Source organism: Hermetia illucens, chromosome 3 (assembly GCF_905115235.1).
Source record: "Hermetia illucens chromosome 3, iHerIll2.2.curated.20191125, whole genome shotgun sequence".
In the NCBI taxonomy this organism is placed as follows: domain Eukaryota; kingdom Metazoa; phylum Arthropoda; class Insecta; order Diptera; family Stratiomyidae; genus Hermetia; species Hermetia illucens.
In genome coordinates, this window is record NC_051851.1 from 13558062 (window position 1) to 13576296 (window position 18235).

Sequence of the window (18235 nt, forward strand, 5' to 3'; positions counted from 1 at the left end):
AGCTTGACGGCAGTGGATTCTAGTGTGGAAATCACTATTTCTTGTGCCGCTTCCCCTCGGGAGGTTCCTGCGGTTGGTTTTAGTACAGTACAGTTTCTGCTTCAAGATATTCCTTGAAAGCTGTTCGGAGGTCGGGCAGCATTTTCGGTACTAGCTCGGATAAAGGAAAGTTACGATTGCATATGACTGCGAGCTTCAGCTTTGCCATTTGGTTGCGGGTGATAAGGAGTTGTTTGAATTTGGCTCCACCGAGGGGAGGATTTGCGTCAGCGTTATAATATCAATGTGAGTATGGTTGAATAGTTCCTCTGGTACATCGAAGTACCCTAAGGTGTGGCAGTTGTAGTTATTCAACTTGGAACGTTGGCATGGCTGATTTTGTTGAGCCCATTGAGTGACAACTTCTCCCATGCTCAACCGCATGGACTTCTGTGAAAGCAGGCGAACTAGGGTTGTCACCTTGGAATGCGCCAGGTTGTAAAGTGCGTCGATGGCTTGTCCTAACGTCTCCGGTAGACGTGTCGCACAGGATGCCGTGGCCGTCGATGTCCAGTCGTTGCAATGCTATCCTGGGGTTTCCGAATAGATTGTCAGCATTGTAACGTTTCTCGGTGTTCAACGGTTCCTAGAGAAGAAACATAGAGGGTGCCAGGAACCACGAGGAAATTCTTGTTCGAGGGAGGCGCCAATGATGTTGTTTGATGGGTTTCTGCAGCTTCTGTTTCGGGTGCACAGATAAAGCGAAAATATTTATCCTTCGCGAGTAGTTCGTTGAGAAGCTAACGAGCTTGGAGCTTATATGCCATCTATTTTGAGAATGCAACGGGGGCAAAAGTTAAGCTTTTAAAAATCGACGGAGGTCTGCAGCTGTCTTTAGCCTTGGCAAATTGGAAAAATGTCGATGGCTTCGACTTGGAGTGAACAAGGTCTCATACCACTTCCACTTCCTCTTCGGATCTGCTCAGCACCCCATAGATGCGTAGTTTCGGAAGAGATGGGGAGGAAAGCTGTCAAGGATGTTGAAGATGTTGATCGTGGTCGTCTGAAACTACGAATATGTCGTCCAAATAGCATCGTCTGAACAGTCAATTCTCTTACAGAAGGTGGACTTGCGGAGACCGATAGCAGAAAAGACTTTGCCTCTCACCCGAAGTAACGAATATTCGAGGGTAGACATAGGCGGCCAATTTTTCGGGGTTGTGTAAGTATTCAAACATGTCCAGGCGCCGTTGATTCACCAAGTCCTGTTTGATTTTAAGATGAGGTAGAGAAAGTAGGCTCACTGACGAGACGATGGTTGAACGATGCTCTGTTCTTGTAAATCGGGAAATTAATTCAGGACGACTTCAAAGCGGGGTCTGGCAACCTTGCCCGGATGCTCGCTTGTCTAATGATCTTAAAATAACAAAGGACAGCTGTGTTTCCAAAGCTATATGAGAAAATGTTCCTGTTGCTTGTGTCGATCCGTAAGTAAAATGCATCTGGTGACTTGCAATTAGGAGAAAAATACCAATGGAGAAGATTAAAATACTTTTATTGAATTCTCGGCAGCAATAGAATTAAAGTCCTTGTTCGCATTGCTTAACATCACCGGTGAACTTGTTAAGGGTGACGGTGGCTTCGCCAACGACTTCTTGAGAACAGGTTTTGACTTGATTAACGAGTTCAGGGGCCTTGGCACTGGCAGTTCCAAGAGCTGAGAAGGCACCGGTGGCGATAGCAAGGACATTGCTTACAATTGGTCCGGCATTGGTAGCAGCACAAATGGCAATTTCAACATCACTACCTCCAGCGCAGTGTTCGACAATAGGAACCAATTCAGAGATGGCATTTGCCAAAGAGGTGATATCATCCGTAACACTACGTAGAAGATCAGCGATTGAAGTGCTCAAGGTTGCAGTGCAGTTTACAATGTTCTTGCCAACGACGCTCTTGAATGCATCCAAATCTTTGAGGTTCTGTTTGGCACATTGAGTAGTAACACCACCCTTAGCGAGCAAGTCATTGAGCTGGCTTTCGAGTTCATCAATAGCAGAGTTAATCTGGTCCTGGGCACTGGAGACAACGCTGCTGGCCTCACCTTGGATTTTGGAGGTCAAGTCGTTGACTTGGTCAACGATCTTTTTCAACTCAGACTGGGCGTTGTTAATTGCTTGTCCAACGATGTTGTCAACGGCTCCGCGTTCTTGGGGAGCAGCGGCCTGTGTGGATAGTCCATGCAGGAATATTAGTTTAAATAATTTTTATAGACGAAAGATCGTGTTGCTTACAGAGAGGGCAAGGAAACCGAAAAGGACAATGGCGAACTTCATCTTGAATTGGCTTATTGCTGTCGATACTTAGACCGAAAACTGATGGGTAACCTTAGAAGCAACTTGCTTTTATAGTGGAACTCCAGACATGGAGGGTACAAAGGACACTAACGAAATGATAAGAACCACTATCTTTTCTTTTAAGCTCAGGTATAATCTGCTATCACTGCACATTTGAATACATCTAATCAGGCGTTTTTTTCCATTATTATTCTATCAGATGCACGTTATCAGGTAGATCTGCAAATTCATATTACCATACTTCCGACTACGTTCGTCAATCCTAGACTATACCAACAATTAAAGTGATGTCAGTACAGTTTTGAATGATATAATCTTGAAAAATGCGACGATTGAAAATGCTGCTTTTAGATATGCATAATTAGAAGTCTTTTTTGATAACCCACCTCAAATGATACAATCGATTATTTGCTGTAGTTGTGATATTGTGTCTGGTGAATTTCCTTTTTTTGTCGCGTCATTCTCTTCAAGGTTTTCTGGTTAATTTTTTGTTGGTCTTTTTTCTTTCTTTTAAAAAATGCAAATTCATGGACATTGAAAGTCAACACATAGGCTTATTTTTAACTACTATACTTCTTGCCTGTAGACCCTCATTCGACATTACACCAGGGGGGCGGAGTTAGCTCATTGTAGCTAGGTTTACTTTCTTTAATTCGAGGCCGCGTGTGTAATATTGTATTACCATGACAGTGTGCGATCTAGATATTGCAATGCGTCACAATGTCACTGCAGATTACGAAATCACTTCGCATCACCACATCACCAAAGGGATTATGATATCACTCTCATGAAAATTAATGTTTTGTAATGTCCGTGTCGACGTGATATCACATTAAGCAAGTCGGGAAATCTCAATGCTCCACTCCTTTCCAATAAATGTGAGCATTAAGACTGGCTTTCGGATAGTACAAATCGAGACCTTCCATTTGATACCTAGCATAACTATATTTAGTGAAAAAAAATTTACACCCCCTTTTGAATGTATGAGGACACCCCTGATCACGTGATCCTCCAATGGAGCTACTGGGCCAATCTGAAGCTTCGCGGGCGTTTTTTAAGCGGCCGCTGACCGTCGAACGCTTTCAGTCTTGACGAGGATACCGACTTGGATACGTCTTGGACGTTAAGCGTGAACGAGAATTCGCCTTGTTCCAGAAATCTAAAGGTGCCTTCGTGCGAGTTTCTCAAAGGGCGGATTATATCGAGATGGAAGGTGTGGAAGCGTTTGGTTGACTTAGGGAATACACCTACCTTTCCGTGCGTGTTTTTTGATCTTGCACTTCTGGCACGTGATGCACTGTCTGACCCAAGAGTTTACGTCCTTGTTCATGGACGGCCAGAAATATTCCTGTGACTAACCGGTTCGTCGTCCTTATGCCTGATTGCGCAAGGTCTTGTATTGCATAAAATAGTTCCCTACAAAAATCGGCCGGAATGAATGGCCTGAGTCCCTTACCTGTCTCGTAGAGTAAGTAAGAGCTTGAACTGAAAATAGAAAACTCCTTGAACCTGTATTAGGAGTTTTCCTTCAAGCTCCAAAGCTCTGCGTCGTCATTTCTGTCTCTGCATTGCCGTATGATCGACCGCGATGGGGACTGTGGCCTCCGAGATTGGAGACAAAGCGTCTGTAACAACGTTGTCTTTTCCATTTCCAGATTTTGTCTAAGCGCGAAAGTAGGGGCTTGTAGTCCGTGAACACAGTGAACGGCCTGTTCTTACGGGAGAAAGGGGAGTATTTTATGGCGAGGTACGCGGCGAGTAGTTCACGATCGTAAGCATTGTAGTTGCGTTAAGCAGGGTTGAACTGTTTTGAAAAGAAGCGTGAAGGTTGCCAAATTTGATTCAACCATTGGTGAAGAGTGGTGCCACCGCTGTATCAGAGCCCATGAACACAATTAGGGACACATCAGGCCGAGGAAATGCCAGTAGTGCCAGTAGCTATTTGACTGTCTTAAGCGCATAGACGGCGTCAGCATACCACACAACTTCGCGGGAGTCTTTAGTTTTGGGTCCAGACAGGTAAGCGTTCAGGGTCCGTTGGTGATGAGCAGCCTTGGGCAAGAAACGACGATAGAAGTTTAACATGCCCAAGAACCTTCGCAGATCCTTGAATGGTTGGTAGGGGAAAGCTCTTTTTCGCCTCAACCTTGTCTGGGTCAGGTTGGACATCGTCAGGCGTTATCAAGTGGCCGGGAAATTTTACCTGCCTCTGGAGGAGTTTGCATTTTTCATCGCTTAGGACAAGTCCAGCCTCAAGGAGACGTTGACAAATGCACTCGAGATGTTTCAAGTGCTCAGATTCTGAAGAGGAAACGACCAAAACATTCTCCATGTAGACGAAACAGAAGTTCAAGTTTCTCAAGACTGAGTAGATGAATCTCTGGAAAGTTTGCGCAGCGTTGCATAAGCCGAAAGTCATCCTGGGGAACTCGAAGAGTCCGAAACGTGTTCAGATAACCCTCATCGGAATGTCTTCAGGAGCGACATGGATTTGGTGATACGGCTTAGTTAGACCCAAGGTCATAAAAACACGGCAGTACGTTAGCGATTGCCCAAAATCATAGATGAATGGAATGGGATATCGGTCTGGAACTGTCTGAGCATTTGGACGTATATAATCTCCACATGGTAGCCATTCACCTTTTGACTTAGGGGTCAAATGAAGTGGTGACCAACAGCTATTGAAAGGTCTTAAAATACCTTCTTTGAACACTTTCTTTGCAGCTAGCTTCTGGGATATGGATGCACTTTTGAGAAGATTGGAGAGCCGATTATGTCGATGTGGTGCTATACATCACGCTGACCTGGCTTGGGGAAACTACTTTCTTTGTAGTGCGTTAATGCGGTGGTCGGCAAGGTCCTTGAAAATGATCGAAAGAATGTCATTTTGGCAGGTAGAAATTTTTCCTAACGTCTGTAATGAGGTTGCGGGGTCTATCAAAGTCTTGGTCTGTAAGTGCACCAGCAGTCCATAGTGACACCGGAATACAGCGCCTAATATGGGGATGCTAATGTCCGTCAGAACGAAATGCCACGAAAACGTTCGGCGCAGTCCGAGACTCGCGTCCACCTGCCTATAGCCATAGGTGCAGATAGGCTGCCAATCATAGGTTTTGCGGGATTAGGGTGTTCGGACGGGGTACAGGAAGAACCGACACCTCAGTGACCATGTCGATCAGGGGGCAATGCCTACTCAAAGGGTCGAAAATTGTAAGGCGACGTAGTAGTGCGTTTCGGCTAGCCGCTGCCGAGGCACCAAACGAGTCTAGATTTTTGATGCGTTAAACGTGCATCCGGTGGTACATTTAGTCGCTGAAGCTCCATATTTATGATGATACCAACAAATCGTCAAGGTCGATGAGGGTCCCGGCGTGCGGCCGTGATTGCGATCTAGATCTACCTTCCAAACGTTGCGAGCTTTGTAACCGCGTCGGCCAGTGCTGTCACCATGGACATAAGCTCCCCCACTTCCGGAGTTGTGTCTCGGGAAACTTCCGTGACGATGTAGTGCGCGTACGCTTCGTATACCTTGTCAGCCACGGCGGCCAACATCTCCAGTGGTCCCGAGTCTGCGCAGACCAGGATGGCGCGGGTGCTTTCTGGGAGTCACTCTGGTTCTTCAGAAGCTCTGAGCCAACCTTATCCCCACCTAACTGCCTCATTTCTCGAAGCAACTGGCTGGTGGTACGATCGTCTAACGTCAGCTCATTCAGCAAGTGATTAAGCTTTGCTTCCTCACTTACTGAAAGGTGCCGAATCAACGGCTCCTTCAAGCGGACCTGTGAGCACTCCTCACGAACTTCCGAAACAAATATTGACAAATGTCTGTTTTTGACATTTGTCAGTCTCAGGTCACTCCGTCAGCTGTTCGTAATGGTACCTCCGAAGACAATCAGGAGACTGCAGTGGTTCTTCGAAAAGTATGGTTATTACCAAAGCTATACGGATAACTACGTTTCATTGTCTCGACAGTTTACAGACATAGTGATAGTCAGCAGCACAATAACCAGAATACCGTACCGTACCGTCAGTAAGGAACTCCAGACATCCCGGCTTAGCGCCGAGGTTCACTAACTCGATATTCCTGAAGGTCAACGATATCTGAGGTAGGGTCTTTAACGTCTTCTTTTTTAAACCATTGATATTGCCGTTAATAATTTTCCAAGCTGGATAATCGTCCCTAATGCGGATTATGATGGATTTAGTGACTCCCTCACTGCAACCTATTGAGTGGGATTTTATCCGCAACCAGATGGTCGTTTCGTTCATTATGTAGGCTATGGAATTGTCCACCTTCCTGTAACATCGAACGCGGTTAAGAGTTTGCAATTTTTTGTACTAAGAATCCAAGCCTACGAGGAACACATGAAGACTGACAAAATTATTGTCTTGTAAGTAAAAGCTTCAGCCCTATGGTGAGACACTTCGATGCATTGATGCCGAGCTTTTTTGGTATTAGACCTCCACCTATTGCGACGCTAGTCAAAATGGCATTCCTTCCTGCCAAAGAAATTGACAAATGGAGTAGGAATGACTGGCAGTAGTGAAGCTAAAGAGTTTGGAACGTATGTTGGTGGCATCATATTTGAGGTTGTGACAGACACTGCATCACTGAAATGACTAATGAGCCAATCTGATGCGATTGTTAGATTAGCTAGGTGGGCCTTAAAATTGCAGGCATTCAATTCTGCTACAATATATCGGAAAGGCACCCAAAACTAGCGGAGGTCAATATGAACGAACGAAATAAGAACAATTCTCCATATTCCAAATCTGCAGGCTATGGGGTGTTAACAACTCTTTTGTATAAGGCGTCTGATAGACAGGGTCTGACAGTTTCGATAGAAGTGTCGCGCAGGATGCGATGCCGCCGATGTCCAATCGTTGCAGTGCTAGTCTGGAGTTTTCGAGTAGATTATGTAGCTTCTAGTCACTTGCTTGGGCTTCCGCATTAAATATTGAAGGCGTAGCTGCGGCGCACGTCCTTTGACGAAATTGAAGGCTATCTGTATTGCAGGATGTAGTCCAGCTGACGCGCTTGTCTCGGAGAAGCCTAGTTTGAGCATTGCTGTGCGGCATAGACCAATAATCGATTACCAGTAAAAGTTATAAATTACCTTCCAGAAAGTGCCTAAAGTCACCAAAGCAAGTAAGTGCTACACTGTTAGTCCGTGTATTCGATGGTTTCCAGAGAACAAACAGGGAAGGCGTTAGGAACCAAGAGAAAATTCTTGCTCAAAAGGAGAGTGTCGATGGCTTGTTCCATGAGTCCGCTCTCAATGCTAGAGTGGCGTTCGACGACAAGAATGAGGTTGGCTTCATGTTAGTGAGTGTTATTTTGCTGTTAAGAAGTACAGCTTCTGCTTCGAACGCCCAGATTAAGCGAGATTTCTTATCCTTGGAAAGTCATTCAGTGGAGCCAATATGTCAGCAGTTTTCAGAATGCAAAGGTGGTAAAAATTAAATATTTTTGGAAATCGACAGAGCTGGGTACCTGTCTCTGGCCTTGAAAAAGCTTTGCTTCGTTGAGTGAAGAAGGCCTGGTACCTTCTGAAGCGAGGTCGTAGCTGAGGTATTCCACTTCGGTTCTGTCCAGGACACATTTGTCCGAGTCGATGCATAGTTTCACGAGGCACGGGGTAGAAAGAAGTTGTCGTGGATGTCGAGGGTGTTGATCGTGGTCGATTGAAGCTACGAACATGTCGTCTAAGAAGCACCGGGCGAACAATGAGTCCTGCAACAAATGGTCCATGGTGCATTGGAGTAACTGGGCTTTGCTTCAAAGATTCATTGGTGATCGGATGAATTTCAAGAGTTCGGATGGAGTTGTGATCGTCGTCGCCCTTTTCTATGTTTTGGATTAGGTGAAAGGCGTTCCGGAGACCGATCATAGAAAAGTTCTTACCTACTATCGTCCTTAACAAATGTTTGAATATAGGTAGCGGGTAATGATCTGGAGACGTGAAAGTATTCAGACGCCTGCAAGGCCGGTGATTTCCTAAGTGCGGTTTGATTTTGAGATCTAGTGGAGCGGGCAGGCCCACCGACTAGACGATTGTCGAAAAATGCCTTGTTCCTGTAAATCGCAAAATTTCTTTTTGGGGTATGCGTGGTGTGAATCTCGTGATCGATGAGTGTTGGGTACCAGCACTTGCAAGCAAATCCCGGAATTTGTTGGCGATGACCTTTCCAAAGTATCAGCTGACCGGACGCGCGTGAAGCCATCAGTGAGGTCTACCGTTTGCTGTATTCCAAAATCCAGCAGGGTTTTTCTCAGAATTCCCTCCGCCGTCCAAACTTCGAAAGGCCTTCGATGGGCATTCAAGAAAAATTGACGCATTTTCCTGTAAACAGTTGCAGCATGAAATACCACTCACTCACTCACTCGCTCCGAATTCCAAAGAGACCCACAATTAGGCGCATTTCCAACGTCATATGCGAAAATTTCTCTATTACCTGTATCGAGCCGTGAGTAAAATGAATCCGATGACTTGTAATTATGAGAAAAATACTAGGTCAATGCCCACTTTAGTTAGCAATTCATGTAATGGGGAAAATTAGAAATTTAACCATTCAAATGGAATTTTCATGGATTTGAAGTCGGGATGGGTTATAGGTAATCTGGCATGGTGATTGCGTTGATTTCAATTTGGAAACTTCCTTTGCGAATCTTTTAAATGTAAATAAGCCAAAAGTTAGGGGCAACAGAGGAGGATTGAATGACATATTCCCCTCATAATATACTCTTGCATAAATTAGCTTCCAATAAAACATTGTCATAGTCTTTTCTGATTTAAAATGATTTTATTGAATTCTCTGCAGCAATAGAATTAAAGTCCTTGTTGGCATTGCTTGACAGCATCGGCAAACTTGTTAAGGGTGATGGTGGCTTCGCCAACGACTTGGTTAGAACAGGTGTTGACTTCATCAATGAGTTCGGGGGCCTTGGCACTGGCAGTTTTAATAGCTGAGGAGGCACTGGTAGCGATAGTGATGACAGAGCTTACAATTGGTCCGACATTGGCAGCAGCACAGATGGCGATTTCAACATCAGTACCTCCAGCGCATTTTGCGACAATAGGAGCCAATTCAGAGATGGCATTTTTCAAGGAGATGATATCACCCGAAACACTCCCGAGAAGGTCAGCGATGGAAGTGCTCAAGTTAGCAGCGCAGTTTGGAACGTTCTTGCCAATGATGGTCTTGAATGCTTCCAAATCTTGGAGGTTCTGTTTGGCACATTGAGCAGTAACACCACCCTTAGCGATCAAGTCATTGAGCTGGCTTTCGAGTTCATCAATAGCGGAGTTAATCTTGTCCTGGGCAACGGAGAGAACGCTGTCAGCCTCACCTTGGATTTTGGAGGTCAAGTCGCGGACTTGGTCAACGATCTTGTTCAACTCAGACTGGGCGTTGTTAATTGCTTGTCCAACGATGTTGTCAATGGCTCCGCGTTCTTGGGGAGCAGCGGCCTGTGTGGATAGTCCATGTAGGAATATTAGTTTAAATAATTTTTATAGACGAAAGATCGTGTTGCTTACAGAGAGGGCAACGAAACCCAAAAGGACAATGGCGAACTTCATCTTGAATTGGTTTATTGCTGTCGATACTTAGACCGAAAACTGATGCCTAAACTAAGAAGCAACTTGCTTTTATAGTGGAACTGCAGACACGGAGGGTACAAAGGACACTAATGAAATGATAAGAAATACTATCTTTTCTTTTAACCTCAGATAAAATCTGCAATCACTGCACATTTGAATATATTTAATCGGTCGTTTTTTTCCATTGAACCTTTTATTATTCTATCAGGTGCACGTTATCAGGTAGATCTGCAAATTTATATTAACATACTTCCGACCACGTTTGGCAATCCTCGAATATACCAACAATTGAAGTGATGTCAGCACGTGTTTGAATGATATAATCTTGAAAAATGCGACGATTGAAAATGCTGCTTTTAGATATGCATAATTAGAAATCTTTTTTGATAACCCGCCTCAGATGATACAATCGATTATTTGCTGCAGTTGTGATATTCTGTCTGGTGAGTTTCCTTTTCTTGTCACCTCATTTTCTTCAAGGTTTTCAGATTAATTTTTTGGTCCCTTCTCTTTCTTTAGAAAAGCGTAAATTCATGGATATTGCACGTCAATACGTAGGTTTATTTTTAACGAGTATACTTCTTGTTTGTGGACCTCTATACCACATTACACCACGGGGCGAAGCTAGTTCATTCTAGCTAGATTTAGCTCCTTCAAATCGAAGCCCTTTCAACAGTACTTTCATGGCCTCCTTCGCTTATTACATATTACCAATGAAAGATCCGATCGTGGGGCGGATTACACATTAATTCTTCTGGCTAGGTTTCCCCGCACCAGATTTTTCGGAACTAACATTTCACCTAGAGCTTCCTCTGCGTTTCTCTTCTCACGCCTATCTCGGAAAAATGGGTGGTTCAAGCCATCTGCGACTCCATTGCAGTGGAGAGGTGGGGTGGGTATAATTTTGCATTACCATCACAGGGTGCGATCTAGAAATTGCGAGATTATAAAATCACTTAGCATCATCGCATCACCAAAGGAATTATGATATCACTCTTATGATAAGTAATGCTTTGTAATGTCCGTGTCGACGTGATATCACATTAAACAAATCGGGAAACTCCAATACTCCACTCCTTTATAATAAATGTCAAATCTAAGCCTGGCTTCGGATAGTACTAATCGAGACCTTTCATTTGATACCTAACATAACTATATTTGGTGAGAAAAAAGTTTACACCCTCGTTTTGCATTAATGATTACCCCCCGACCATGTTTTCCGACCGCCGAACGCGGGGGGGGGGGGGGGGGGGGGTTTGGCAGTTTCTCTCCGTACACTATTTCCGCGGGGCTACCAGTGAATTCCTTTCGTTGGCCTATACGGAAGCCGAGGAGGACGAAAGGCAAGGACCTCGACCATTAAGGCGGCCTTCAATGCCCGGTGCGAATGTTCCAGCATACCATTGGACTGTAGATGGTATGCAGCAGTCCATGCCGTTTGAAGCCAAGGAGCTTTCCTAACTTCGTGGAAAGAGTAGATTCGAATTGCATTCCCTGGTCCGTGGTGATGACGGCTGGAACACTAATGCGGGGAATCCATTCTCGACATGGAGCCTCGGCACATGATTATGCCGTAATGTCAGGCAGAGGTATTGCTTCAGATGACTGCGTAAACCTGTTGGTGATTGTGAGGCAATACTTGAATCCCTGCGAATTTCGCAAAAGGCAGATGTTGTCACCATCCATGGTGTGGAAGCGCTTGGTTGACTGACCTTGCTCCTTCCGTACGTGCTTTTTGACCGTGCATTTGATACACAGTCTGACCGAAGAGTTTACGTCCTTGTTCATGGACGGCCAGAAATATTTTTCGGTGACTAATCGGTTCATCGTCCTGATGCTGGGTGTGCCAAATCGTGTATTGTTTTAAATAATTCCCTGCGCAAATCGGCCGGAATTAATGGCCTAAGTCCCTTATCTGAAGGCTCTCAAAGTAAATAAGAGCTTGAGGCGAAAACAAGGAACTCCTTGAACTTGAATTTAGAGTTTGCCTTCAGCCTCTACAACTCTTCGTCGTCTTTTGTGCCTCTGAGATTGCCATATAGTCGACTGCGGCGGGGATTATGACCTCCGAGATTCTAGACAAAGTGTCCGCAGCAACATTGTCTTTTCCAGACACGTGTTGGATATCAGAAGTAAACTGGCTGATATAACTCAAATGTCGAAGTTGACAAGGGGACCCTTTGTCGGGCTTTTATCTAAGTGCGAAAGTGAGGGGTTGTGGTCCGTGAACACTGTGAACGGCTTGCCCTCACAGAATAAACAAAGTACTTTATAGCATGGTACGCGGCTTGTACTTCACGGTCGTAGGTGCTGTAGTTGCTTTGAGCCGGGTTGAGCTGTTTTGAAAAGAAGTGGTTGCTAAATTTGATTCAGCTGTTCGTGAATAGCGACGCTTACCGCTGTATCTCTGGTGACGAAAATAGCTAGGGACGCAACTGGCCGAGGAAATGCTAGTATAGCTGCGTTACCAACTGCAGTTTGACTGCCTCAAACGCATAGACGACCTCAGCAGAACACGCTACCTCGCAGGAGTCTTTAGTTTTGGGGCCAGACAAGTAGACGTTCAGGATCGTTAGGTAATGAGCGGCCTTGGGAAAGAAACGATGATACAAGTTTAACATGCGCAAGAACCTTCCCAGATACTTCACCGTGGTTGGTAGGGGAAAGGTCTTTATCGCCTCAACCTTGTCTGGGTCAGGTTGGATACCGTCAGGGGTTATTTAGTGACCAAGAAATTTTACCTGCCTTTGGAGGAATCTGCATTTTTCAATGTAGAGTACAAGTCCGGTCCCAAGGAGACGTTGAAAAATGCACTCGAGATATCCCAGGTACTCAGATTCAGAAGAGGAAACGACTAAAACATTATCCACGTAGGCGAAACAAACGTTCAAGTTTCACAAGACATACTGGATGAACTGGAATCGGTTGTCGGTCTGGAACTGTCTGAGTATTCAGACGCCTATGATCTCCACATGGTCGCCAGTCACCTTTTGACTTAGGGACCAAATGAAGTGGAGAGGATGAAAAGCTATTGGAAGGTCTGCAAATACTTTCGTTGAACTCTTTCTTTGCAACAGGAAGCCTGTGGGGTAAAAGTGGAGGCACTTTTGAGAAGTTTGAAGAGCCGGTTGTGTCGATGTGGTGCTGCACATCGTGCTTAACCAGCTTGAGAAACTACTTTCCATAGTAATGTTGCTATACTTTCTGCGGAGTGCACGAAAGTGGTGGTCGGCAACATCCTCAAAAATTATCGAAGAGTGTCATTTTGGCAGGTACAAACTTACCCTGACGTCTGTAATGAGGTTGCGGGGTCTATCAAAGTCTTGTTCTACCAGCAGTCCGTAGTGACACCGGAAATCTGTGCCTAATATGGGGATGCTAATGTCCGCCTGAACGAAACGCCAGGAAAACGTTCGGCGCAGTCCGAGACTTGGGTCCACCTGTGGTGCGGTGGGGATGGAAGAAGAGTTCGGGACCGCCTGTCGTAGGTTTTGTGGGATTAAAGTGTCCGGACGGGATACATGGGGAACCGACACTTCAGCGCCCGTGTCGACCAGGAAGGAACGTCTGCTTAGGGGGGTCGAAGGTTGTAAGGCGACGTGATATTGCGCTTCGGGTAGCCGTCGCTGAGGCACCCAGAGAGTCAAGTTTTTGGTTGCGTTAAACGTGCGGACGCAGGGTACATTTAGTTGCAGAAGCTTCGTATTTACGATGGTACGATTAAATTGTCGAGGCTGATGAGGGTCCCGTCGTGCGACCATACAAACGCCCATTTCGGGAAGCAGATCTCGGCCGTGATTGCTATCGAGATCTACTTCCCGAACGCAAAGTCCTAATGGTCGTTGCGAGCTTTGTGACCGCATTGACCAGTGTCATCACCATGGACTTAAGCTCCTCCACTTACCGAGTTCTGTCTCGGGAAACTTCCGCGACCATGGAGCGCGCGTACACCTTGTCATCCGTGGTGGTCAACACACATTTGGACGCTTGTGTAGGCTTGATAACTTCAGCGAAGAAACGTAAGCTTTTCTTGAACAACGAAGGATTCGACTCTTTGAATTCCGACAAAGAGAAGAAAGAAGTCTCGTTCCAAATAGCATCTCGACTGGTGAAGGCTAAAGGGCCTCCTTGAAAGGTGTTCAGAGGTCGAGGAGCAGTGTTGGTAGTAGCTCGTACCAAAGGACGTTTCGATTGCGTATTTGTGCGGCCTTCAGGCTTCGATGGATTGCGGGTGGCAAGGATTGTCCAAACCCGGTTGCGCCTAGGAGTTTGGTCAGCTCGGTAAAAGACATTGATTAGAGCTGCCCGCTTTGGTTTAACGTAAGCGTGGATACAGAGCGTTCCAAAGTACAGATTCTGTTTCGGACGCCCAGATTGAGCGAGATTTCTTTTCTTTGGAAAGTCATTCAGTGGAGCTGATTTATCGGCTGTTTTTGGATTGCAACGGTGGTAAAAATTAAACATTCCTAGAAATTGACGGAGCTCGGCAGCTGCTTCTGGTACTGAAAAATCTTCGCTTCCTTGAGTGAAGAAGGCCTGATACCCTCTGAAGAGACGTTGTAGCTGAGGTATTCCACTTCGGTTTTTCACGAGACAAGGGTAGAAAGAAGCTGTCGCGGATGTCGAAGGTATTGATCGTGGCCGACTGAAGCTATGAATATGTCGTCCGGCAATAGATGGTCAATGGTGCACTGAAATGACTGGTCGAATGGAGTGGTGATCGCTTTTTTCCAAATGCCCTTTTCTATGTTTTGGATCTGGTGAAAGGCTTTCCGGAGACCGATCTCAGAAAAGTCCTTGCCTACCACAGTCCTTAACAAATTTTTCAATATAGGCAGCGGGTAATAATCTGGAGACACCTGCAAGCGCAGGTGATTTCCCAAGTGCAGTCTGACTTTGAGATGTCGAGGAGCGGGCGGGCCCACCTACTAGACGATAGTTGAAAGATGCCTTGTTTCTATAAATCGCAAAGTTGCTATTTGGTAGATTCGAGGTGGGGTCCGGCAATCCAGCGCGGGTGCACGAAGATAGAGGGCCCGTTTTGTGAACCTCATGATTGAGAAGGGTTGGGTGCCGGCACTTGGAGACAAATTCCGAAATTTGTTGTCACAAAGTTTTTCAAGGTATCAGCTTACTGCAAGAGCATCAAAATGATGCTATCAGTAAGGTTTACTGTTTGTTCCATCCCAAAATCCAGCAGGATTTGGACTCAGAATTTTCACAGTCCCTGAAACCTCGAAAGGCCTTCGGTGGGCATTCAAGGAAAATGGACGCACTAATGATTGGATTTCACCTGATACGTCCTTTCGGTCTCTATTTGCCCGACTTGGGTGAACAATATCTTACCTTGATCAGTTAGGTCTTTCCAAAGCTTTTCATTGATCCCATGGCTGACATAAAAGTATGCGTCCTTAAATAATTTTGTGAGAAAACTGGCACGCGAGAATTAGGAACCATGGCGATAAGGGTTACCTACTAGGTTAGTCTCCAATAACTTATCAGGTTTTACCAAAAATGCTTAATAACTGTGTAAGGACTCCTGGTTTTTGTCTTTTCTTGAGATGATCACTCGCTCCAAATTCGAAAGAGGCCTCCTCTCACAATTAAGCGCATTTCCAATATCATATGCGAAAATTTCTCTATTACCTGTATCGAGCCGCGAGTAAAATGAATCCGATGACTTGTAATTATGAGAAAAATACTAGGTCAATGCCCACTTTAGTTTGCAATTCATGTAATGAGAAAAATTATAAATTTAACCATTCAAATGGATTTTTATGGATTTGAAGCCAAAAGTTAGGGGCTACAGAGGAGGATTGAATGACATATTCCCCTTATAATATACTCTTGCATAAATTAGCTTCCAATAAAACATTGTCATAGTCTTTTCTGATTTAAAATGATTTTATTGAATTCTCTGCAGCAATAGAATTAAAGTCCTTGCTGGCATTGCTTGACAGCATCGGCGAACTTGTTAAGGGTGATGGTGGCTTCGCCAACGACTTGGTTAGAGCAGGTGTTGACTTGATCAATGAGTTCGGGGGCCTTGGCACTGGTAGTTTTAATAGCTGAGGAGGCACTGCTAGCGATAGTGACGACAGAGCTTACAATTGGTCCGACATTGGCAGCAGCACAGATGGCGATTTCAACATCACTACCTCCAGCGCATTTTGCGACAATAGGAGCCAATTCAGAGATGGCATTTTTCAAGGAGATGATATCACCCGAAACACTACCGAGAAGGTCAGCGATGGAAGTGCTCAAGTTAGCAGCGCAGTTTGGAACGTTCTTGCCAATGATGGTCTTGAATGCTTCCAAATCTTGGAGGTTCTGTTTGGCACATTGAGCAGTAACACCACCCTTAGCGATCAAGTCATTGAGCTGGCTTTCGAGTTCATCAATAGCGGAGTTAATCTTGTCCTGGGCAACGGAGAGAATGCTGTCAGCCTCACCTTGGATTTTGGAGGTCAAGTCGCGGACTTGGTCAACGATCTTGTTCAACTCAGACTGGGCGTTGTTAATTGCTTGTCCAACGATGTTGTCAATGGTTCCGCGTTCTTGGGGAGCAGCGGCCTGTATGAATAGTCCATGTAGGAATATTAGTTTAAATAATTTTTATAGACGAAAGATCGTATTACTTACAGAGAGGGCAAGGAAACCCAAAAGGACAATGGCGAACTTCATCTTGAATTGGCTTATTGCTGTCGATACTTAGACCGAAAACTGATGCCTAAGCTAAGAAGCAACTTGCTTTTATAGTGGAACTCCAGACACGGAGGGTACAAAGGACACTAACGAAATGATAAGAACCACTATCTTTTCTTTTAAGCTCAGGTATAATCTGCTATCACTGCACATTTGAATACATCTAATCAGGCGTTTTTTTCCATTATTATTCTATCAGATGCACGTGATCAGCTAGATCTGCAAATTCATATTAACATACTTCCGACTACGTTTGTCAATCCTCGAATATACCAACAATTAAAGTGATGTCAGTACAGTTTTGAATGATATAATCTTGAAAAATGCGACGATTGAAAATGCCGCTTTTAGATATGCATAATTAGAAATCTTTTTTGATAACCCACCTCAAATGATACAATCGATTATTTGCTGCAGTTGTGATATTCTGTCTGGTGAGTTTCCTTTTCTTGTCACCTCATTTTCTTCAAGGTTTTCAGGTTAATTTTTTGGTCCCTTCTCTTTCTTTAGAAAAGCGAATATTCATGGACACTGCACGTCAATACGTAGGCTTCTTTTTAACTACTATACTTCTTGTCTGTAGACCCTCATTCGACGTTACACCAGGGAGCGGAGCTAGCTCATTGTAGCTAGGTTTACTTTCTTCAATTCGAGGCCCTTTCATCCGTACTTTCATGGTCTCCTTTGCTTACTACAGATTGCCCATGGTAGATCCGATCATGGGGTGGATTACATCTTAATTCTTCTGGCACGCTAGGCTTCCCCGTACCAGATTTTCCGGAACTAGCATTTCACCTAGAGCTTCCTCTGGGTTTCTGCTCTCACGCCTATCTCGGAAAAACGATTGCTTCAAAATGTTGCTGCAAAATGAACTCTGGGAGTTCAACCAAGTTCAAGGCGAGCCTAGCGATATGGGGACCGGTTCGTGAGTGGACAGCAAATCAACGGCCGGTGGGATGGAAGAGAAAGGTTTTGGGTGGCACCTCGAACAGCCGTGAAAGCAAGAACGATTTTCGAATTTCCGTTGAGCGAGGAATGCAAGGCATCGTTTCTTTTTCAAACGTTTCCAAAAGTTCTATTAAGTGAATTATTGTGAATTCGTGAACCTGGTGCGCCCTTTGATTCGAGCAATCAAAATTTGAAAATCCCGAGTTCGCAGGGTTCTTGTCGTGCTGTGTGTTTGCCAAAAGCCGATAAAAATTGCGAAAATTTCGTCAGGGAATATTGGTTTTTTGTGGTGAATAGATTGATTGTGAAAAATCGAAAATAGAAAAGTGGAAAAATTTTAATGAAGTGAAAAAGAGAAAATTCTCGTTGGAACGAAAGGAAAAAGTTTTCAGGCAACCGGTTGGCGTGGTTCATTGCAAACCGTCCACAACCCGACGCATCGATAACCAGCCCCAAGTAAGTTTTATTTTGATTTCTTTTCATTTTTATTTTTTTATTTTTTTCTTTGATTTAATTTCATTTTTCTTCTTTTATATATTTTTAAAAGTTTTGTTTGCAAAACACTTCATTAAAATGAGTCTGTCTGTCTGTCTGTCTTTTTTTTTCCTAGGAGGATTTTCAATCTTCAAAAGACACTGGTCTGGA

At 44.6% G+C, this 18235-nt stretch overlaps 2 protein-coding genes across 4 annotated transcripts; both read right to left on the reverse strand.

Annotated features, from left to right (window-relative positions):
- Positions 1-1517: 1517 nt before the first annotated feature.
- Positions 1518-10001, reverse strand: LOC119651046. 3 transcript variants are annotated; one of them, XM_038054371.1, is made up of 2 exons: positions 9875-9953; positions 1518-2201 (listed from the first exon to the last, which is right to left on the reverse strand). In XM_038054371.1, the coding sequence occupies exons 1-2, from the start codon at positions 9914-9916 to the stop codon at positions 1560-1562; spliced, it is 684 nt and encodes a 227-aa protein (XP_037910299.1). In that variant the 5' UTR covers positions 9917-9953; the 3' UTR covers positions 1518-1559. The 3 variants fall into 3 exon arrangements, with proteins under 3 accessions (XP_037910299.1, XP_037910297.1, XP_037910298.1); XM_038054369.1 differs by lacking the exon at positions 9875-9953 and adding an exon at positions 2271-2434; XM_038054370.1 differs by lacking the exon at positions 1518-2201 and adding an exon at positions 9117-9805 and having other exon boundaries at positions 9875-10001.
- A 5819-nt stretch (positions 10002-15820) lies between these two features.
- LOC119651047 lies at positions 15821-16714 on the reverse strand. Its single transcript, XM_038054372.1, has 2 exons — positions 16580-16714; positions 15821-16510 (listed from the first exon to the last, which is right to left on the reverse strand). The coding sequence occupies exons 1-2, from the start codon at positions 16619-16621 to the stop codon at positions 15869-15871; spliced, it is 684 nt and encodes a 227-aa protein (XP_037910300.1). The 5' UTR covers positions 16622-16714; the 3' UTR covers positions 15821-15868.
- Between the last annotated feature and the right edge of the window lie 1521 nt (positions 16715-18235).